The sequence below is a fragment of the Polypterus senegalus genome, chromosome 13 (genome assembly GCF_016835505.1).
Source record: "Polypterus senegalus isolate Bchr_013 chromosome 13, ASM1683550v1, whole genome shotgun sequence".
Classification (NCBI taxonomy): domain Eukaryota; kingdom Metazoa; phylum Chordata; class Cladistia; order Polypteriformes; family Polypteridae; genus Polypterus; species Polypterus senegalus.
This window is the reverse complement of record NC_053166.1, coordinates 142,023,031-142,040,987: the sequence shown is the minus strand read 5'-3', so window position 1 is coordinate 142,040,987 and position 17,957 is coordinate 142,023,031. Positions and strand designations below refer to the sequence as shown.

The 17,957-nt window shown below is 33.9% G+C and overlaps 1 protein-coding gene across 8 annotated transcripts in view; it reads right to left on the bottom strand.

Moving 5' to 3' along the window:
- The window catches only part of tnrc18 (trinucleotide repeat containing 18), a 138,340-nt gene that overhangs the window by 31,554 nt on the left and 88,829 nt on the right, over window positions 1–17,957 (bottom strand). For 5 of the 8 annotated variants that reach the window (XM_039776506.1, XM_039776505.1, XM_039776511.1 and 2 more), the window contains exons 16-22: window positions 17,186–17,558; window positions 16,377–16,664; window positions 11,854–12,099; window positions 8,287–8,693; window positions 7,554–7,691; window positions 1,906–2,047; window positions 331–448 (exon numbers count right to left, since the gene is read on the bottom strand). In XM_039776506.1, coding sequence (XP_039632440.1) covers window positions 331–448; window positions 1,906–2,047; window positions 7,554–7,691; window positions 8,287–8,693; window positions 11,854–12,099; window positions 16,377–16,664; window positions 17,186–17,558 — 1,712 coding nt within the window. The remainder of the gene's footprint in view (window positions 1–330; window positions 449–1,905; window positions 2,048–7,553; window positions 7,692–8,286; window positions 8,694–11,853; window positions 12,100–16,376; window positions 16,665–17,185; window positions 17,559–17,957) is intronic. The other 3 variants (XM_039776510.1, XM_039776513.1, XM_039776512.1) reach the window with 2 other exon arrangements.

The following is a 17,957-nucleotide window of genomic DNA, read 5'->3' as shown; positions in this document are numbered from 1 at the left end:
AACCTACTGAGCTGTTAAAGGCATGGCATAAACCATCCATTAATGTGATGTGTACCCCTGTAAACCTGTGCATAATTTCGCTTGCTTTAACCGGCCCTTGAGATGGTATTCACTATATAAATAGCTGAATAAACACCATTCTTATTCTATATCTCGTACAGCTGTAAAGTTGTAAAACATGAACACCCTGTTTTCTCCTTTTTAAAATTCTAATGGCTTATCTTACAATGATAAAAAATCCATCTTATATATCACAGGAATATACATAAACACACTGAAAAATAATTTCTGATTAAAAAGGAAACTAGAAAAAGACATTGTGTTACTTACATGTCTGGAGAGTGTACAGTTTTCACATGACCAGCATACAACAACTTATCATCCATGGGAATGAGTACCCTCAGACCATCCTTCAGCTCGTCTTTATCAATAACACAACTGCGAGGAGCTGGAAAGAAAAGGCAAAAGACATTAATACAACAAAGCAGACACACTAGGTATAGTACAGTGAAGATGACAAAGAGTGTCCTGCTAAAATGGTGCCATTCAAAGTCACTCCTTGAGCTCAGGAACACAGCAGATACATTTATGGACCCACTCTTCCTTGCATAACTACTAGGGGGGTAATGGAAGCTTACCAATCCTTGCTACTTGTTTTTGGACTTGGAAAAAGCTTATGATTGTGTATACTGTGAAAGCTTAAGAAAGGTGCTATAAATGCAAAGGGTTCCAGAAACATACTTCTTTTTTTTTTTCGCAGAGTGAAAACTTTGTTCACATACATGACTTTGGACACCAAGGATGAACGTCGTCTTCTCTTCTGTTTCGAATTTTTATGGTCCGGGTTATCAAGGCAGAACTGGGGCTTGGAGATTATCCAGTTTGAAAATTTAAAGACTGCATGTCCAGTGTTTATGGATAACGTTCTGCTGGTCTCATCAGGCTGCAAACTCAAGTACGTGCTGGAGTGGTCTTCAGATGAAAATGTTGTAAATATGATGTGAATAAGTACCTCCAAATGAGAGATGATGGTACTGTAAAAAAAGAGTTACTTGTTCCCAACAGATGAGGAGTGAAGAACTACTACAAGCAGATGAGCTCAATTATCTCTGGGTCATGTTCAGAAGTTCAGGACTGTTATTTAAAGAAAGAGATTGAGAGTACAGTACAAGTAATTGAGATCCCTCTGCAGGGCATCAAAATCATGGTTAGGAGATCAGCAGTACAACAGGACCTCTGAGTAGAACCACTGCATCTATGACTAGAGATTAGCTAGCCAAAGTGGCTTGTGCATTTAGTTATGATGCTTCCTCTATTCCTACTAAGAGCGGAATACCAGGCATGGCTCACTTGGAAAAGACACCAGAGCAGATGCAGAAAATGCTGAAGAGACTGCAGCTCTTGCTCTTGGTATATCATAGCAGCATTTCGAATTCCAAATTGAAAAAGCTAATGACACAGAGGCCTGTTCTTTAATACCCCAAATGCTGCCACTGTAAATCACACCATTAAAACTGAATATCAAGTGAAGTAAAGGCACAGATTAAGTTGTGCAGTATTTTGAACCATCTAAACATGAACGGCACTGCAACAAATAAACTGAATATTCACTTTATCACAAATATTATCCCTTTTCTCCTTAAATTAGTTTTCAAGTCTGAGGTCCTAAACCATGTGCATGGATCTCTCTTGTTGTGAATGGTAATTATAAAGACTTTTCACATTGAAAGTTGTTCCTTTAGGATCTAATAAACATTTTCATTTAGTACTTAAAAAAATCTAGTACAACACGTACATAAAATATAAAAAGATAGAAACAAAAAATGACAATAAGCAGCTTTTCTCGTTTGAGGAGAATGGAGGTGCTACTTCTGAAAAGATAAAAGCACTGCAATCAAGACTCACCAGGTGTGCAGGGCCTGTCAATCAGCATGCTCAGTGGGGTGTTTTCATCTTCTGAAAAGCTGCTGTCCTGATTTGGCTCAAAGTCTTCATCAGCTGCCATACTTTCCATCAGCTTACTCACTGCACCACCTTTGCCTCGAGCCTGTAGTGGAAGAAGTGGAAAAACAATTGCAGCTCTCAATGTCTCCTTCTGTTTGATTAAAATGTGCTTCCAGGTTCAGTATAGGTATACAAATGAAAGCCTGACAGACAGAATCCTTTTAGAAGTCATACTGGGAATGAGCGTGGGGAAAAAAAAAAAATGTTGAGGCCCCTCTGTTCACCCTCAGGTCCCTTCTTAGTTGATTACATAAAGGCGTATTTACCTACAGGTAAAGCGTATTTCAAACCTTTACCTCTGAAAACACATAGAAGCAGGGAAAGCTCATTTCTATTTGTAGAGCAAGTCAGGGCAGAGATAAGTACACTTAAAATAAAACTTGTACAAGGAATTGTTAAAACTATTGAAAACTTGGCCCTTATGGGAAGAAAAAAGAAATTCTGTAGAAACATGTTTCTTTATCTTAAGAGAAGTGTTTTCACTGCTAGAGCATGCATTAGATGACATTAACAGCTGCGCTTTTTAGATTTATTTTTTGTTAAATCAGATATACAAATATAGGCCAGGTTGCCAGGAACTTCATGTTACACTGTGAGACATAATTTTTTTCAGGTAATAAACACAACATTGCACTAATATGTATTAAGCTGCAAGATGACAGTACTGCTTTTCCAAATATTATTCTTTATTTTCCTTAGAATTAATCAAATATAAAAAGGCATGGCAATTTACAATGGTATGTAGAAACTGGACATCTGAGCTAAACCAGTTGCGAGAGGACAGTCGAGCCTGATGTTCAGTCAACAAAAGACCGGAGAGTATTTTCTCGAACAGCTTGATATTAACAAGCTGTTCTGTGAGCTGCGCAATGTGAACTGCTGTGTAGTAGTATTTGTAGTGTTCCTAAAGAAAAGCCAAGCAAAATGACACCTTTTATTGGCTAACTAAAAAGATTACAATATGCAAGCTTTCGAGGCAACTCAGGCCCCTTCTTCAGGCAAGATGTAATCATAAAGGTGTCATTTTGCTTGGCTTTTCTCTACATTCATAATGGCTAACACGGTACAACAACCTAGTACTAGTGTTCCTAAAGAAAGGCACTATATAAAATAAATACTAAATAATGATCAGAGCTTCACAAGAGAGCAGACAAGACTCATAGCCTAAGAGGGAAGGTTCATACTCCATAATTTTTCACTGATAACTTGGAATTACCAATCTTTTCTTTTTGTTCTCTGTCAAGTTAAAATGCACCTGGAAAGTTGTTAGGCTTCCATCTTGTATTACATTCAAGGACATTTCAAATGCAAAAATTAAAAAAAAAAAAGCTATATACTTTGTAATCCTTAATTTAACAGACCTGTGCATTCTAGTGGGTAACAGTAATGTTCTTGCTAAATATTCCTTACAGTGTATAAATAAACTAGCTGTTTTCTTAACATAGTTTAACAACTGAAATAGAGGAGCCACTAGTGTAGTGAAAAAAACTCAGCATGCTTTTCTTGAAAGTATCAGCAGGCAGTCCAAGCTGCATTTAAATATTTTTCCTGTGTTATGTGCAGCAACCATTTGATAATTTGCATAAACCCACAAGCTATTATACAATTAAGAACCAAACAAATGTATATATTTTACTTGTTATTCTATCTTACACACCTCTGCCAAGCCTGACACACTTGTCTATTTCAAAATAGACTGATTTTTATTACTAACCTGAAGTGGATGTGCAGTTTTACACTATTAGGTTAGGAATGCAGCAAGTGAATACTACTGGGTTTATTTAACTGACTAATGTGCTACTGCAAATTATTAAAATAGGAATGTCCTAAATACTTGCCAATTCAAATTTACTGCTTTTGAAAATGACACAAAGCCTTTTCAGAGTTACAGAAAAGGCATTTTCAATTGTTTTAGGTACAAAAACCTTTGCATTTTGAAAGTGATAAAGTAAATTTGTCATGTGTAAAAACCACTGGGAACACAAAACTATCATATTTTTTTATTTACTACTTTCAGAATTTGCACTAAGCTTCTCACAAGCTTGTGATGTCTTTAATAAGCACTTCATAACAAGAAACAAAATTATAGTAAGGAATTACAACACTGTATTTTGACATTATTCATGGGTAAGGCTTGTTACATTAAATTTCCAAATTTTAAATCCATTCAAAAGTGCTTTACATAGTAAAGTGTAATGAACTTTACAAATTTCCAACCAGCTGTTGCCATCAATTATGTGCAACTTTATATTCTTTTACTCTTCAAATCCAGCTTGACACAAAGCCTAATTTCAGTTTTAATAGATGTATGGTGTTCAGTGCCTGCAAACCCTCACTGACAGATAGTATAAAGACTGATATAGTCCTTATTTGAAGGCAAATTCAGAATCAGTCTTTACATACTATGCAACATAATGTAGCTTTGTACTATAATTATCACTGCATGGTTCAAAATTATAATTATTTTGCAGATGTTCATATCCAAAAGAGACTTGCCAAAAATACTTTATTAATATTTGACTGATTACAAAAAAGTGCACAATTAACAAATGAAGTATTTTAAAGTAAATTCAGTACTACAGATACACCCATAACAGTATAAAAACTAAAAGTCTTAAAAAATGACAGCAGGTTCAGTAGATCAGCAGGCATGAAAAGTTTTGCAAAGAGATGTGTTTCAAATCTATCCAAGACCTGCAGAGCTCAAACATTTCTTTCAAGCAAAATAGAGGCACTTAGTATTTTGCTGTCACTGTATTTGCCCTCACAGGACGTCTAAAGTACAAATGAAAATACACACACACACACACACATATGCATTTGATTCCTGTATGTCGATTCATTTTTCCCCTGATGACACCTAGTAAATTGTTGAAAGCTTAGGAATAAAAAACTCTTAAGATATGTGACTCCTTTTCTCTCTTTGTGGATCTCTAGCTACATAAATTCTATATTATAAATACATTCATACAAACATACACACACACACACACACACACACACACACATATATATATATATATATATATATATATATATATATATATATATTATTAAAGAAAAACTCTTCCATTTGTACAAAACACACTGTAATTCAACTGTAACTCATTCACGCCTCTCTGAATTAAAATGATCTAAGATATAAAAGGGATTGGACCCTTATTGTGAAGGATGCCTGGTAGTCCCACCTCACTTGGGCATATGTTTTGGGACTATCCAAAAGTAATCTTTTGGGCAAGATTTTTTCTTATATGTTAGACAGGGTAGGTTTTTAAAATCATTGCAAATCCTCCTGTAGTATTGTTTGAAGTTATTTCACATGAACTTAGACTATCTGGTGATAAACCAACCATTATTTCTTATACTACATTGTTAGCATGTCAACCATTTCTGCTCAACTGGAAGAAAACCAATGCACTCTTTATAACTCGGTGGAAAAATTGTATTTTATATAATTTAAAACTACAACAAATATCAAATTTTCTTTGCATGGATCTATCTAGTGCTTCTTTAGCATTTTGCAAGACATCACTGATGTTATACAAAAATAAAGTCTGAACTTCTGCAAAGGTCTTCCATGGTTTTAATAATTAAGGAGGTTGTATAACACAAAATGTTATTAATTAAGCTCACTGTTCTGGGTGGGGCTGTGGCTTTTGATTAAATATCTTAATTGTTTCTATGATATGGAATTAATTATACTTATGATTGAACCGACTTTTTAAACCCTCTTGCTTTTGTTTCACTGAAACTTAAATTTTATTGTCATAATGTAACATGTCTTTTGAAATGCATTAAAACAACAATGGTTGAACAGAAATATTGGGATGTGCCTGACACTTATTTCACAATAGATTCTTGCCTGAATTATAAATAAGCTCTGCACAGTTTCAGGTAATATATCCTTTTCCAAATGAATTAAGAGTGCACAATAAAATTCTTCTAACTGTGCAAATTTAGTCAACATGCTAACAGTGTAGTGTGGGAAAGCACAGTGAGTAAATCATTAGATGGCCTAATTCCATTATATATTACTTTAAAACACTGCTGTAAAAAAAATAAGGATATTAAATCTGACAATACCTGATAGATAAGTAAATATCTTTCCTAAAAACGTTTTTAACTTAAGACACTCCCCAAATATATGTAGAGTACTAGTGAGGCTGGAGCTTCATGATGTTTATAATGAATGTACAATCCCTTACACATTTTAGATCATATTTATCTGGAAAGATAGATACAATTGAGCAAGTTTTGAACAATATGATGAAGAATGAATGTTATAAATAACTGAATTTTACTCCTTGCCTAAGGATATTAGCAGAGATGTCTCTTTCCCAGCTTCACCTGAGATCATCTAGTGGTGAACACCACAACATTAATTTTAAAAGTATGGAAATACTATCAGTGTTCTCCTTATTACTAGCCAAAATATTTTCAAGAGTAGGCATTGACCAATAATATACTGAACTAACTACTGTGGGCAAAAATGTGATTTGAGACTGCACCACCGAGATTCAAAAAACAAGATACAGACCATTCTTACTTTTAATTGAGCTCACTTTAAGTAAGCCATCTTTTTTTTATTGTCTTAAAGAAATTCTTAAACATCTGCATCTTTGCCAAACTACGCTCATGCTTCCTTTGCCATTTTTGTTTCACACATATAATGTATCATCAAATACAAAAAAATAAGGATGCTAAGACTGCAGCAAAAATACCACATTAGCAGCACTAAGAAAGGAAAACCTGATAGATAGATAGATAGATAGATAGATAGATAGATAGATAGATAGATAGATAGATAGATAGATAGATGGATGATGACAGGCAGTCATAGGAAATCATGAAACATGTATATGAGAATATGAAATGATATTTTACCAATCAACTTGACTCACTGGTTGATACAATATTAGTGTTAAAAGAACAGTAAAAAGAGATAATTGCCATGCTGAATATTTTTTTACATATTTTCTTTGAAACAGTAGTTCCATTGAATTATAGGTGCTTAAAGACTTGAAAACATGCCAAAACTAAAATAAATACCTATAATTGACAATTTCTTCTTTGTTAAGCTTTCAAATCAGTAACTAGTAGAATGAAAGCAAAATTGATTCCAATCAATATGGAATTTAATATGAATGGCAGAAATGAAGTATTTTGCCATGTTCCATATACTTGGTAAACATCACACCCAACAGCAGCTTTGGCTATCCAAAAAATAAAAACTGATGACCATGACTAAGTAATGCTCTGTTACAAAAAATCTGTTACAAAAAATAAGTAGTACTATCAAACATCCCCAAATAATTATGTAATTATGTGTGAGTTTTATTTATGTGTATTCTGGGTTTCGGGATCTTTTTTGTGCATTATAAGCTTGGGATGTATTTACTGTGTTTGTTCCACATTTCAAGCCCTGTCTGGCGTAAAAGCAAAAATACATAAATACTTTTTTTTTTTTCTTTGCATTTTTTTTGTGATTTTGACAGAAACGTTTTCAAGATTCAAACATGCATCCAACTCATTATGTTTTGTTTATTTACCTCCTTTGTTTTTATCTTCATCTTACTCTTCTTGGTGGGGCTAAGTGGACAAGCCGCTATGCTAACCCTGCCATCCGAGGTGGTGCTGGATATTTGTGGAGGTGCTAAACACAAAGGGCTGTTTTTCCCTTTTCTTTTCTGTAACAGACAGATAAATAAATATTTCCTGAGAATGTGCATATTCAGAAACGGCCTACACTCAAAAAGCTAACCAAAAGTCAGTAAATAGAGGCAGATTTTTTTCATTAACAGTTCTTCTAAAATCCAGTGAATTCGGCAGGCTTGAAAACAGACTGATCAACACATCTATTAAACATACCTACACAATTGACTGTAAGCAGCCTGGTGAGGATAAATTTAAATGAAAATGGTTTTAGGTAGATAAAGAATGGCAGCAAAGCAATTATCCTAGATGCAGAACATGGATTCTAGATCATAGCTTTATGTGTCCAATCTAAATGCCCTCATCAACGTAAATAAAGATAACACAGCAGGTACAATAGTCATAGGGTCCATGGTAAAAAAACAGTCAATGAGACCCTGCATTCAAACTCCATCCACAATCATTTAAGGCCATTCATTATTTTTCCTTTGCAATGTATGTTGTTTTGATCTGAAGCAAATCATTACTATGGAATCATGCCATAATATGTGATTCAATTATATACTACAGCAGTGTATATCTCAAATTTTCTCTAACACATTGGGGAAAACGAAAATCAACTGAACATACCTTTGTAAGATCTTTGGCGTCCTTTGATTTGTTAGCCTCTTTTCTGGGACTTTGAGTCTTTGAACATCGAGCAGATTTTGTTGCAGTGGAAGCAGTTATTTCACTTGGTGCAACAGACATCCCCACTCCAGCATCATGGAGAAAAATGCGCTCACTCCTCCTTCGTGTCCATCGATCATCATCACTTGCCTCACCTCCTAAGTCAAAGCTAAATTCACGTGGTGACTTAACTTTTTTAGGCTTTCTGCCTTTTTCTGTCATCTTTGTCCTGTTCAAGCATGAATCATCTCCAGCTGCTACTTGAGAAATCACCAATTCAGGCAATTGTTTCTTATTATGAAGTTGTGCTGAAACCTTTTTCTTGATTTTAATATCACTTTCGGAATCCGTATACTCAAATTCAGTACCTAGGAAGTGGGGAAAAAAAAATCTCTTAAGTTTTGCAAATTGCAATCTATTGACAAAGCTGCACAAATTTAAAAAAATGGATGACAGAAACAAAACCTTCCTGATATGCAGAATGAACCAAGATAAGGACAGTGCAGACTGAAAAACCAGTTGTGGAAAACCCCTTTACTTTATCCTGTATGCATTAGGTGCTTTTCATTCATTGGTCAAAGACAGTACAGACAGTGTCATCTGAGCTCTAAGCCTGTGCATATTGTTTTTTTCTACTCAAATTTTATATACTAACCTTTAAAGTTAGCATCATATCTACATATTTAGGTATTAATTGTTGGAATACTTTCCTTTTCATAGACTTTTTCAAAATGACATGACAGAAGCACTGCCTCTGACATGAACCTTCAACAACATCAACAGAAACATTTTTACAAAATATGCAAAAATCTTAAAACATTTGGTATTGGTATAACAAAAACACTATCAAATACACCGACAATCTGTGCATTTATATTTGAATATTTTTTTTAAATAGCCATTGAAGTGAGCCCATTGGTCCTATTGTATTAAGCTCTATCTCTCTATGTAGGGTTCTTCCCATACAGGTTGGCCAGTGTTTAGAGCTAATGTACAGTATATTCCCAAATTAGTTATTCATCAAATACTATGGTGAAGTAACGCTCAACTGAGAAATATGTCGACATGAAACCCAGATTTGATAAAAAGTGCTAATATCATTCTTGAGTATAAAGTACTACATGAAACGAGAAATCACTGTCTGTTGAAACATCGTAGGCTCTGACACAATGCCCAGAAATGGCAGGTAAGAAAGAATTTGCACTGCTATAACCTCATTCCATGGGGAATGAGCAACCCACTGAACCAATGTTAATAACACTCCAAACAACTACAACAGTCTGAGAATCTGTCATTTATTCTCACACCGCTAGGCAAAGTATAACTAGTTTGAATACAGCACAGGAAGAATGGCTTTTCACGTAAAATGTCCAAAATTGTAAATACACAGAAGCAGAAAGCCTCATTTCTTAATGTGAACTACAGGAAATCTCAGTATTCAACATCAAATCCTGTTGTCTTTGACTCATTATGTGACCTATAGAACTCTCTTTTAGAATGAGCCTTCACATTTTTCATATCTTTGTTTGTTGTTACCAACATGTTACTGAAAACATCCTAAGCCTAGCAACAAGTCGTCTAAAGCAGACTTAGCAACATTTATATCATAGTTTGTAACATTTCATGAACATTTTTACTATTACTAAATGACAGTTTTAAAATGTTTCCATTTACACATTTTCCTATGTTTTACTGTTGAATATTTGTTTTTTAAGTCTGAAATTGCAATTTGTTTCTTGCTGTCCCTCCACACCACCCCCATTGATTAGTCAGTATCAGAAAACAACAAGGAAAAAGAAAGTTTCTCATGTCAATCAAAAACTCAGTTTACAAGGGTCCATGAATCCAAGGAAAATAGCATGATTTGTGTCTACCATCCAGCTACTAAAGAAATTTGGAACAGACTCTATGGCATTCTATTTACTTTGCATCCAGGAATTACAAGTGGTAGGTCTTAAAATTACAGCTTGCCCACCAGGTTGTTACTTAGTCACGTCAATTTTGCAATTATTGGCTTCAACCTTGGTATGCACTGTACTCATTTTTCAGAGCATCATTTTAATGTGACATCCAGCAGTAGAAAAAATATATACCGTTTGTGCGCACTAAAATACTTTACTTTACAACATTAGTGGAGTGTATAATTGAAAGGATATCCTTTACGGTCTCTGTATTCCTGTGGTTACCTTTTAAAATTAATAAAGTGAATTAATTATTGTTGCTTTGGTTTTAATACCCAGTAGTTGATTTAGTTTCTATATGTGTGTTACATTTATTAAAAAAGTGAATTTACTAAACTGTAACATACAGTGTTCACTTGAGGAGTCTTAAGTTTTGTAGTGTTATACAAATGACAAAAAAATAGCATGGATTAGCACAGAGAGGGGCCATGAACTCAATCAAACTGAAGGAGTAATGTGTCTGGGGGTAGAAGCAGCAACCTTAACTGAAGGAGTACAAGCACCTTGAGCAACTGTTCATAACTTGGGGTAGAAATTGTTGTGAAAGCAGATGCTAAGACCACTGACAAAGTTTTTAATTTAAGTGTCATCACTGGACATAGTCCATAAATATCAGACCTTAAGCACGGGCTGCAAAAATTAGGTTCCTGCATAGGGTGCTGTTTTCACTCTAAATGGAAAGTTAAATATCCAAGGGTTGAAACTCTGCTTCTGTAGATAGGAAGAAACAATTTGAGCTGGCATGATCATTTGGGAAGGATATTCCTTGTTACAGGTGTACTTGGTAAGTTCCTATTGGAGAAGACCTAAGTCATGTTGAAGTGATTATCTTTCCCAGAGTAAAAAAACAAACTATAGCAAATTGTGGAGTGGTTTGACCACAACAGACCATTTTATTGTATCGTTTCCAGATCTTTTCCAGATTTTTCTAGCTGTATTTGTGAAGAGGAATTAACATTGTTTAAAATATTAAGTTATACTCTTGCAAAATTTACTTCACCATACAGTAGGTTCCTTTTCCTTTCATACATGATTTAATCCTCATTCTAATGGGTTACAGCTATGAACATACCAGTTGTTTTTTGTATAATGCAAGTAAAACATAAGTGTTTAATGTGTTAACAATGGGCAATTAAATTAACTTGAAACCTACCAGGCAAGACCCTTTTCACAACACTCAAACATTAGCTCTTTCATGTAGGAAACAATTTCAAACTTTGTTTGCACCTTGTGCCCTAACATGATAGTGACTACAGGCCACTGAAATTCTTCTACAACCAACTTAATTTAATACAATAAGCTAAAACAACAATAATCAAGTAAAACTGCATTGAGTCAATGGCTCAGGTCATTTTTATGAGTCAAGGCAGAAAAGCTGCCATTACAAAATTAATTCCACCTTTTATTCCCAAATCAAACCATAAACAAAGAACACTTTGTAAGGATATAAAATATAAAAATAGGGGTAACAATCCTAAATAGACTACATAACCACTTTATGATGTAATATCAGGTGTGAAAGATCCAGAAATACAGCACGCAAATACAACTACTAAACAATTCTTACCTATTAGGCTTTGTCTTTCTTCTTTTTTCTTAGCCTTCTGCTTTGCCTCCAACTGGACAACAGAGAGAAGAGGGGAGATAAGGGGAGTGGGTGTGGCACTGGCAGCAAACCTAGCAAGCAAACCCAAGCCACTCTCCTCCAAAGTGGGAGAGCACAGTTGATTTGTTTCATCCATGTCATAGTCTTCTTCATCTATCTCGTCTTCCTCATCTTCCTCCTCATCCTCTTCATCAGAGGAAGAATCTGCTAAGCAAATAGTGAAAGCTACATTGATTTTTTGGGACTTTCATATAATTTACAAAGTTAAGAATCTAACAGACTCGCCAGACAGAGGTGAGAATCAAGATAAATTAAAAGCATATATATTAAACATACCCAAAAATCATGGTCAAGAAAAATTGACTAGAGTTCACTTAATATTTTCCTGCACATGCTGCCATCAACCCTGATGAATCCAACATTAGCAAAACTACTAAATACTGTAACAATCTAGTCTTAATTGTGTCTGTATTGATATATCTAAATGTTCTTAATGTATTAAAAAATATACTGTATGCACCACTATTGAGATTTTTGTCTCGGTTCCATTTACAGTTGTTACATGATAAAACTTTGAATGGATTCAAATACTTAAATGTCAACTTGTCATACTACAAGTGGTTCACCATATTCACCTTAACAATGGAGTATTTAATACGGAAATGGTACAAGACAAGCAAATACAGTAGTAAGGCTTGTATCAGTACTTAATCAACTGCAGTATGTGGAAACAGAGATGCAAAAAATTGGGCAGATGTTAACTGGCTGCCTCTGAAATGAATTACAAAGATTTACCAATTACTAGTAACAAACAGCCGATATAGAAAATTGCTTATGTCATCTGGAATTCACTGTATATTTTACATTTAACAGAAGTGCTCAGACCTGAAGCAACCTCTTTGAGATTAGAGAAAACAGCTGCTCAACATATATGAAACTCACTGCTGCTTAGAAAGCAACTGAACAAAGATGCACATTAAAAGTGCATTATAACCATGTCACATCAAAACAAACACGTTTTCCTTCGCAATTAATATTAAAAAAAAAAAAAAAAAAAGTAAAGCTCAAGACAAATTACAAGAGATGCAGATTCTGTTCACTAATGACAGTTAGGCGGACAAACACACAAAACACATAAATGCAGAAATACTTAAGTATCTACAGCATGCAGAGCCATCTGACCAGGTAAGTGATAGATTAACTATGAAACGTGAGTTTAACCTGTCAAGAGAGAAAAAGACAAAAGCAGTCAAATGTGTCCAGAATCTAATTTATTTCCTCAGCCAGATACCAGCTTTGAACAGCAAATGACTACTTTTTTAAACCCAAATTGAAAATTAAAAGAAACATCATAAGGTAGTTCATGTTCTATAATGTCTTGCTAGTCTGATGCTGTAGATAAAAAGCCAAGAAGCAAACAAGTTAATGCAGAAAAAGAGAGCAAAATTTGTCACTAAGTGGTACATGACTTTGAGTACATTGGATTTACATTGATGTTAAAGCAGCTCACATTCATGCACAGAATAAGATTATCTGAAACATCTAGCAAAACCAAATAAGCCAAAAAAAATACACTTAAAAAAATAAAATAAGGACATACAAGCAAGCCTACCGTATACAAAGCAGGCTGTGTGTAGGCAGACATTCAACAGTTTTTGGTCCTTTTTATTTTTCTTAACATTTTTAGATTATTAAAAAAAACATGCAAACATACATACAAAAGCAAACCATATACTCGCTGAATGAAAAGTACCTTCACTTCATTATAGGCCTCATAAGACATGGTTATTTCTTTTAAAATGTGTCTTTGTTTATTTTGTTAATGTCAAATTTAATCCTATAACATACACTCAATTTCACTTCAAAACAAAGAAAACAGTTTACTGTACATAATGTATTCTAGCAATCTGTTCAAAAGATGTGACTTTAAAAATTCACTGCTCAAATATATTGAAAAAAAAACACATGCTTTTTATTTGAAATGAAAGGTGAAAATCTTTCCAACACTGAAAGCAAAATTGCAGAGCCACTTCTGTATACAGCCTGAATAAAAATAAACATAAGAAGATGGAGTGTTCTTTCTTTCTTTCCAGGGGACAGTCACTTTACATTTTTTAATTTCAGAAAGTGATGAATTAACTCATTAGTTGAGAATGCTTCTTGTAATCATGTTAAAAACGTTGTTTTCTGTATCTAGCCAGTCAGAAGGTTTGCTTTGGTAGTCCAGGCATGTGGGTCGCTCTTCACTTCAGACTTCAGTCATCCTGTCAGCTCTAAATTAGCTATAACCTTTGTAGAAAACCTTCTAGTTTTAAATCATGTGTGCAAATTCTTGTTTGAGAGAGTGAAGTGGTGGTGGATACATACTGGATAAATTGGGTAATGCATTGTTTAGGAATATTTAAGTGCTTTTTTCATAGGGGCACATTGTTTTCTCCAAAATAATACTCACCTTTAAAATGAAACCAACAATAAATTTTTGCAAAAAAAAAAAAAGTCATCTTTAACAAATAGAAATATGACATGCACACTTTCGGTTGATCATCATTGAAAAATAATATTTTCATTATGAAATAAAGCATTTTAATGTAATGTAAAATGGTGCAGGGGAAGGCACAAACCAAAAAGACTGCATTCCATATTTGGCATTGTATGAAATGTAATTCATTGCCAAAGAGTGTTTATTCTGTAATGGTCAAACATATATTTTCATGTTGTAGCAATTATAACACATTTAAAAGAATAACCATGGCTGTCAGACATTTTTGGCAAGGTTAAATTTGAAAACCAAGTACTGTTAAAGAAATTGAACTTTTTATGGTGCAACAGTGAAAATGTGAAAAGAATTAGTATTATGGTTAAGCTCAAACAAATGCCACATTGAGAAAAAAATAATATCCTACCTACAGAACAAGGTGCATGGCTCAGATGACACAGAAAAGGACCTCACATACTGCATGGCAGTCTGCCCTACTCTCAGCCATCAGCTTTGTGTCTTTGTTATTATTTTTTGCACAGTGGGATGAGCAAATGCAAAGACTAAGAAGACATTTAAAAGCATCATGAGTAGGAGAAGGGGTCATAGGTGAAAGGGTGGCCAAGCAGCTGCAAGGAGTAAGCGAGCAATTTAGAAAAGCTAGGTTATTTTATTTGTTTAGTAAACAGGGAAAGCCATTAGATACCCTATTGTCCAAATATCCCTTCTGTATAAAACAAATACAAAACCATAACAAAGTAGTATGCATGTATTAAGCAAACAAAAAAGTTAAAAAGCAAAGGCATATTTGTCCAAATTTAAGACATGCTTTTTACAAAACCAGCATTATTTGTTTGCATAGCCCCGTAACATTGCATTATTAAATCTTCATATACTAAAATTTGGGTAATAATGGTTTATACTTAAATAGTTTGACATCTACCTTGATATCTAATTAAATTTTTGTAGCATTTATTAAAAGTTTCCCTAATGAAGAGGTTTATTAAATAGGCATCAACTACTACAATGACTTTTCTTATCATAGTGTCCCTGATAAAGGTAGGTATACATTTTTCATTTGTGTTTCTGTAATGTAGGTGGCATTAAGAACAAAGAGTTAAATGTATTAATCTGGAGGAATAAATTAAACCATAAAATTCAAATTTAACACTTGCCCTTGTCAGTTGGAAGTAAGTTTCTCAAATCTCTATGTCAGGAATAAAAAGAAAGAAAAATCTCTAAAAGAGATATGCTTTTAATTAATTTTATCATCAGCCTTCCTTATCAATAATCCTGAAGATTTTGGTTATTAAATACAAACTTTTGGGGCAATTCCAAAATTTCCCATCAGAATGCAATTTACCAAAAACTGTCAAACCACATAATTCTGCATCTTCAAAACTGTGAATTTGTTTCCTTTGAAAGGAAGGGATATTTGAATAACAGAGCAGTAAACTGCATTTGGGAATGAAGGGAAGCGGCCTATAACCTAATGAAGACATTGCAAGAGAGACAAAGCACACATTTTAGTTAAAAATGAAATCAATATATTTAATAAAGCTTGGTAAAAAAAAAAAAAAAATGCAGTACAAACAACAAGCTCTTCACACACACACAGCATTGTCCATTTACAGTTCCACTGATGCCTTTAACAAGGCCAGACAGAGAGGATAAAAAGTAATAATAAAAAAAGATAAGTGAAGAAAGAAAAAAAAAAGCAAAATCAAAAGGTGGGGCTCTAAAAAGAGCCAATAAAACTATTCACAATAATATAAATGTAAGAAAGGGCAGGCTACGCTGCCAGTATCAAAAGATGGCTGCTTCAGTTTTAGACCGCCATCAAAATATGCCCAAACACAATAATGATATGCATCTTTTTTCCAAATATATATATATATATATATATATATATATATATATATATATATAAAAAAAACATATACATATACATATATAATGTGCATGTGTGTGTATTTGGTTATAATTTTGAGGTTGTGTGTCTAGTAACCTTGATCAAATGAGTCCTCCGAGGAGTCACTGAAGGAAGACCGCGCCTCTGCCTCTTGAAGGAGCAAAGCAAAGTGCTTGTGTTTTCTCTTGTTTGTTGCCTGCCTTGATTTCAGTGTTTCAACCGATGATGACATGCCTCTCTTGGATGGCTGTGCTGATTGTCTGCTCTTCTTTGACACAGAATCATATGGATTGGAAAGCTTTCCCTTCAATCCAGGGGTATTTAATGAAGAGTGAGGCCGCCATACATCCTTTATTGATTCATCTTCATCCTCAGAGTCTGTATCTGTCATTATAGAGTTGTATTATATTAGTATGTTAAGTTAAAAATACCTTTTATAATCTATACTTCATGTCTCTGGAAATACAAAATTTAAACTGGTTGGCCATAAAACAGAACCAGAACCTTTAACGTTAATAAGGCTAATTAAAAACACTACCTATTAAGCTACCCGACTGTTGAATATAACTAACAACTTCCAATTTGAAGGCAAGTGGACAAAATCAAATTTATCAGAAAATATGGTAAAATCCAAGAGACTGGAAAAACCTTAACACTGTACTGTATAGTACGGTTTCTTCCCACAAATATTTTAACTAAAAAAATGTTAATGAAGTTATCAGTATTGTTTATTTATAAAAGAAGAAACCAAAAACTATACAAATCATTAAAACTAAATTATATTAAACAATTAGTTACCACCTGTTATTTATTCACAGCACACTATAAAAATTTGAAAGAACTGTTCTATACAATCAAATTGGATAGAACAACAAGACCAAAGCAGGTAGCAATGTCTCACTTACTGTATGAATAACTGCTGACTTCTGACCTTGAAGGTGAGCGAGATGTTTTGAGCTGAGCTTTCACCTTTATTCCAACATTCATCTTCTTGGGTTTGGAGGATGATCTGCATTTACCTTCTTTAGAAGGTTTTTGTGAAATCCCCAGGTTTTTAGAAAGATTTTTCTTTCTTTCTTTTGCTATAATTTCTAGTCCATGGGTAATTAGAGGTTTTCTACCAGAACCATTTTTTGTTTTTGAAAGTGGAACATCTGCAAACTTAAATGGGGACTTGCTGATTTTACTGAGTCTGTTTAGAGAAAGTGCTTTGTCCAGTTTGGTAGCCAATTTTTCATGATCAATGATTTTCTTCTTTTTCTTGCTTTTTGTCTGCATCTGTTATGAATTAATATCCATAATTAACAGACAAGTAAAATTCAAGGTCCAATGCAAGCATGTATGCTACCATTAGAGTACTAATCAGCTCTTAATAAACTCTGTAGCATTTGTTATCTTTTGACACTCAGATTGTTAGACTTTTTATTTACAGCCCAAGGCCTTTAGTATGGGCCACAAAAAACAACTTATTATTCACACAAAGTAAAGCTTTTAGCATGTTGAGAATAAATACTACCAAATAAGTACAAAATACATTTGTAAAAACATCTTCAGATTAAAATGAATAGCAATTACATGTTAGCAGGCTTGATAATGGATGGATGGGTGGATTGATAAAAACATACACTTCTGGAGCTTTTTTCATGATCAATTCACATGCCAGTACAATTCTTCAGA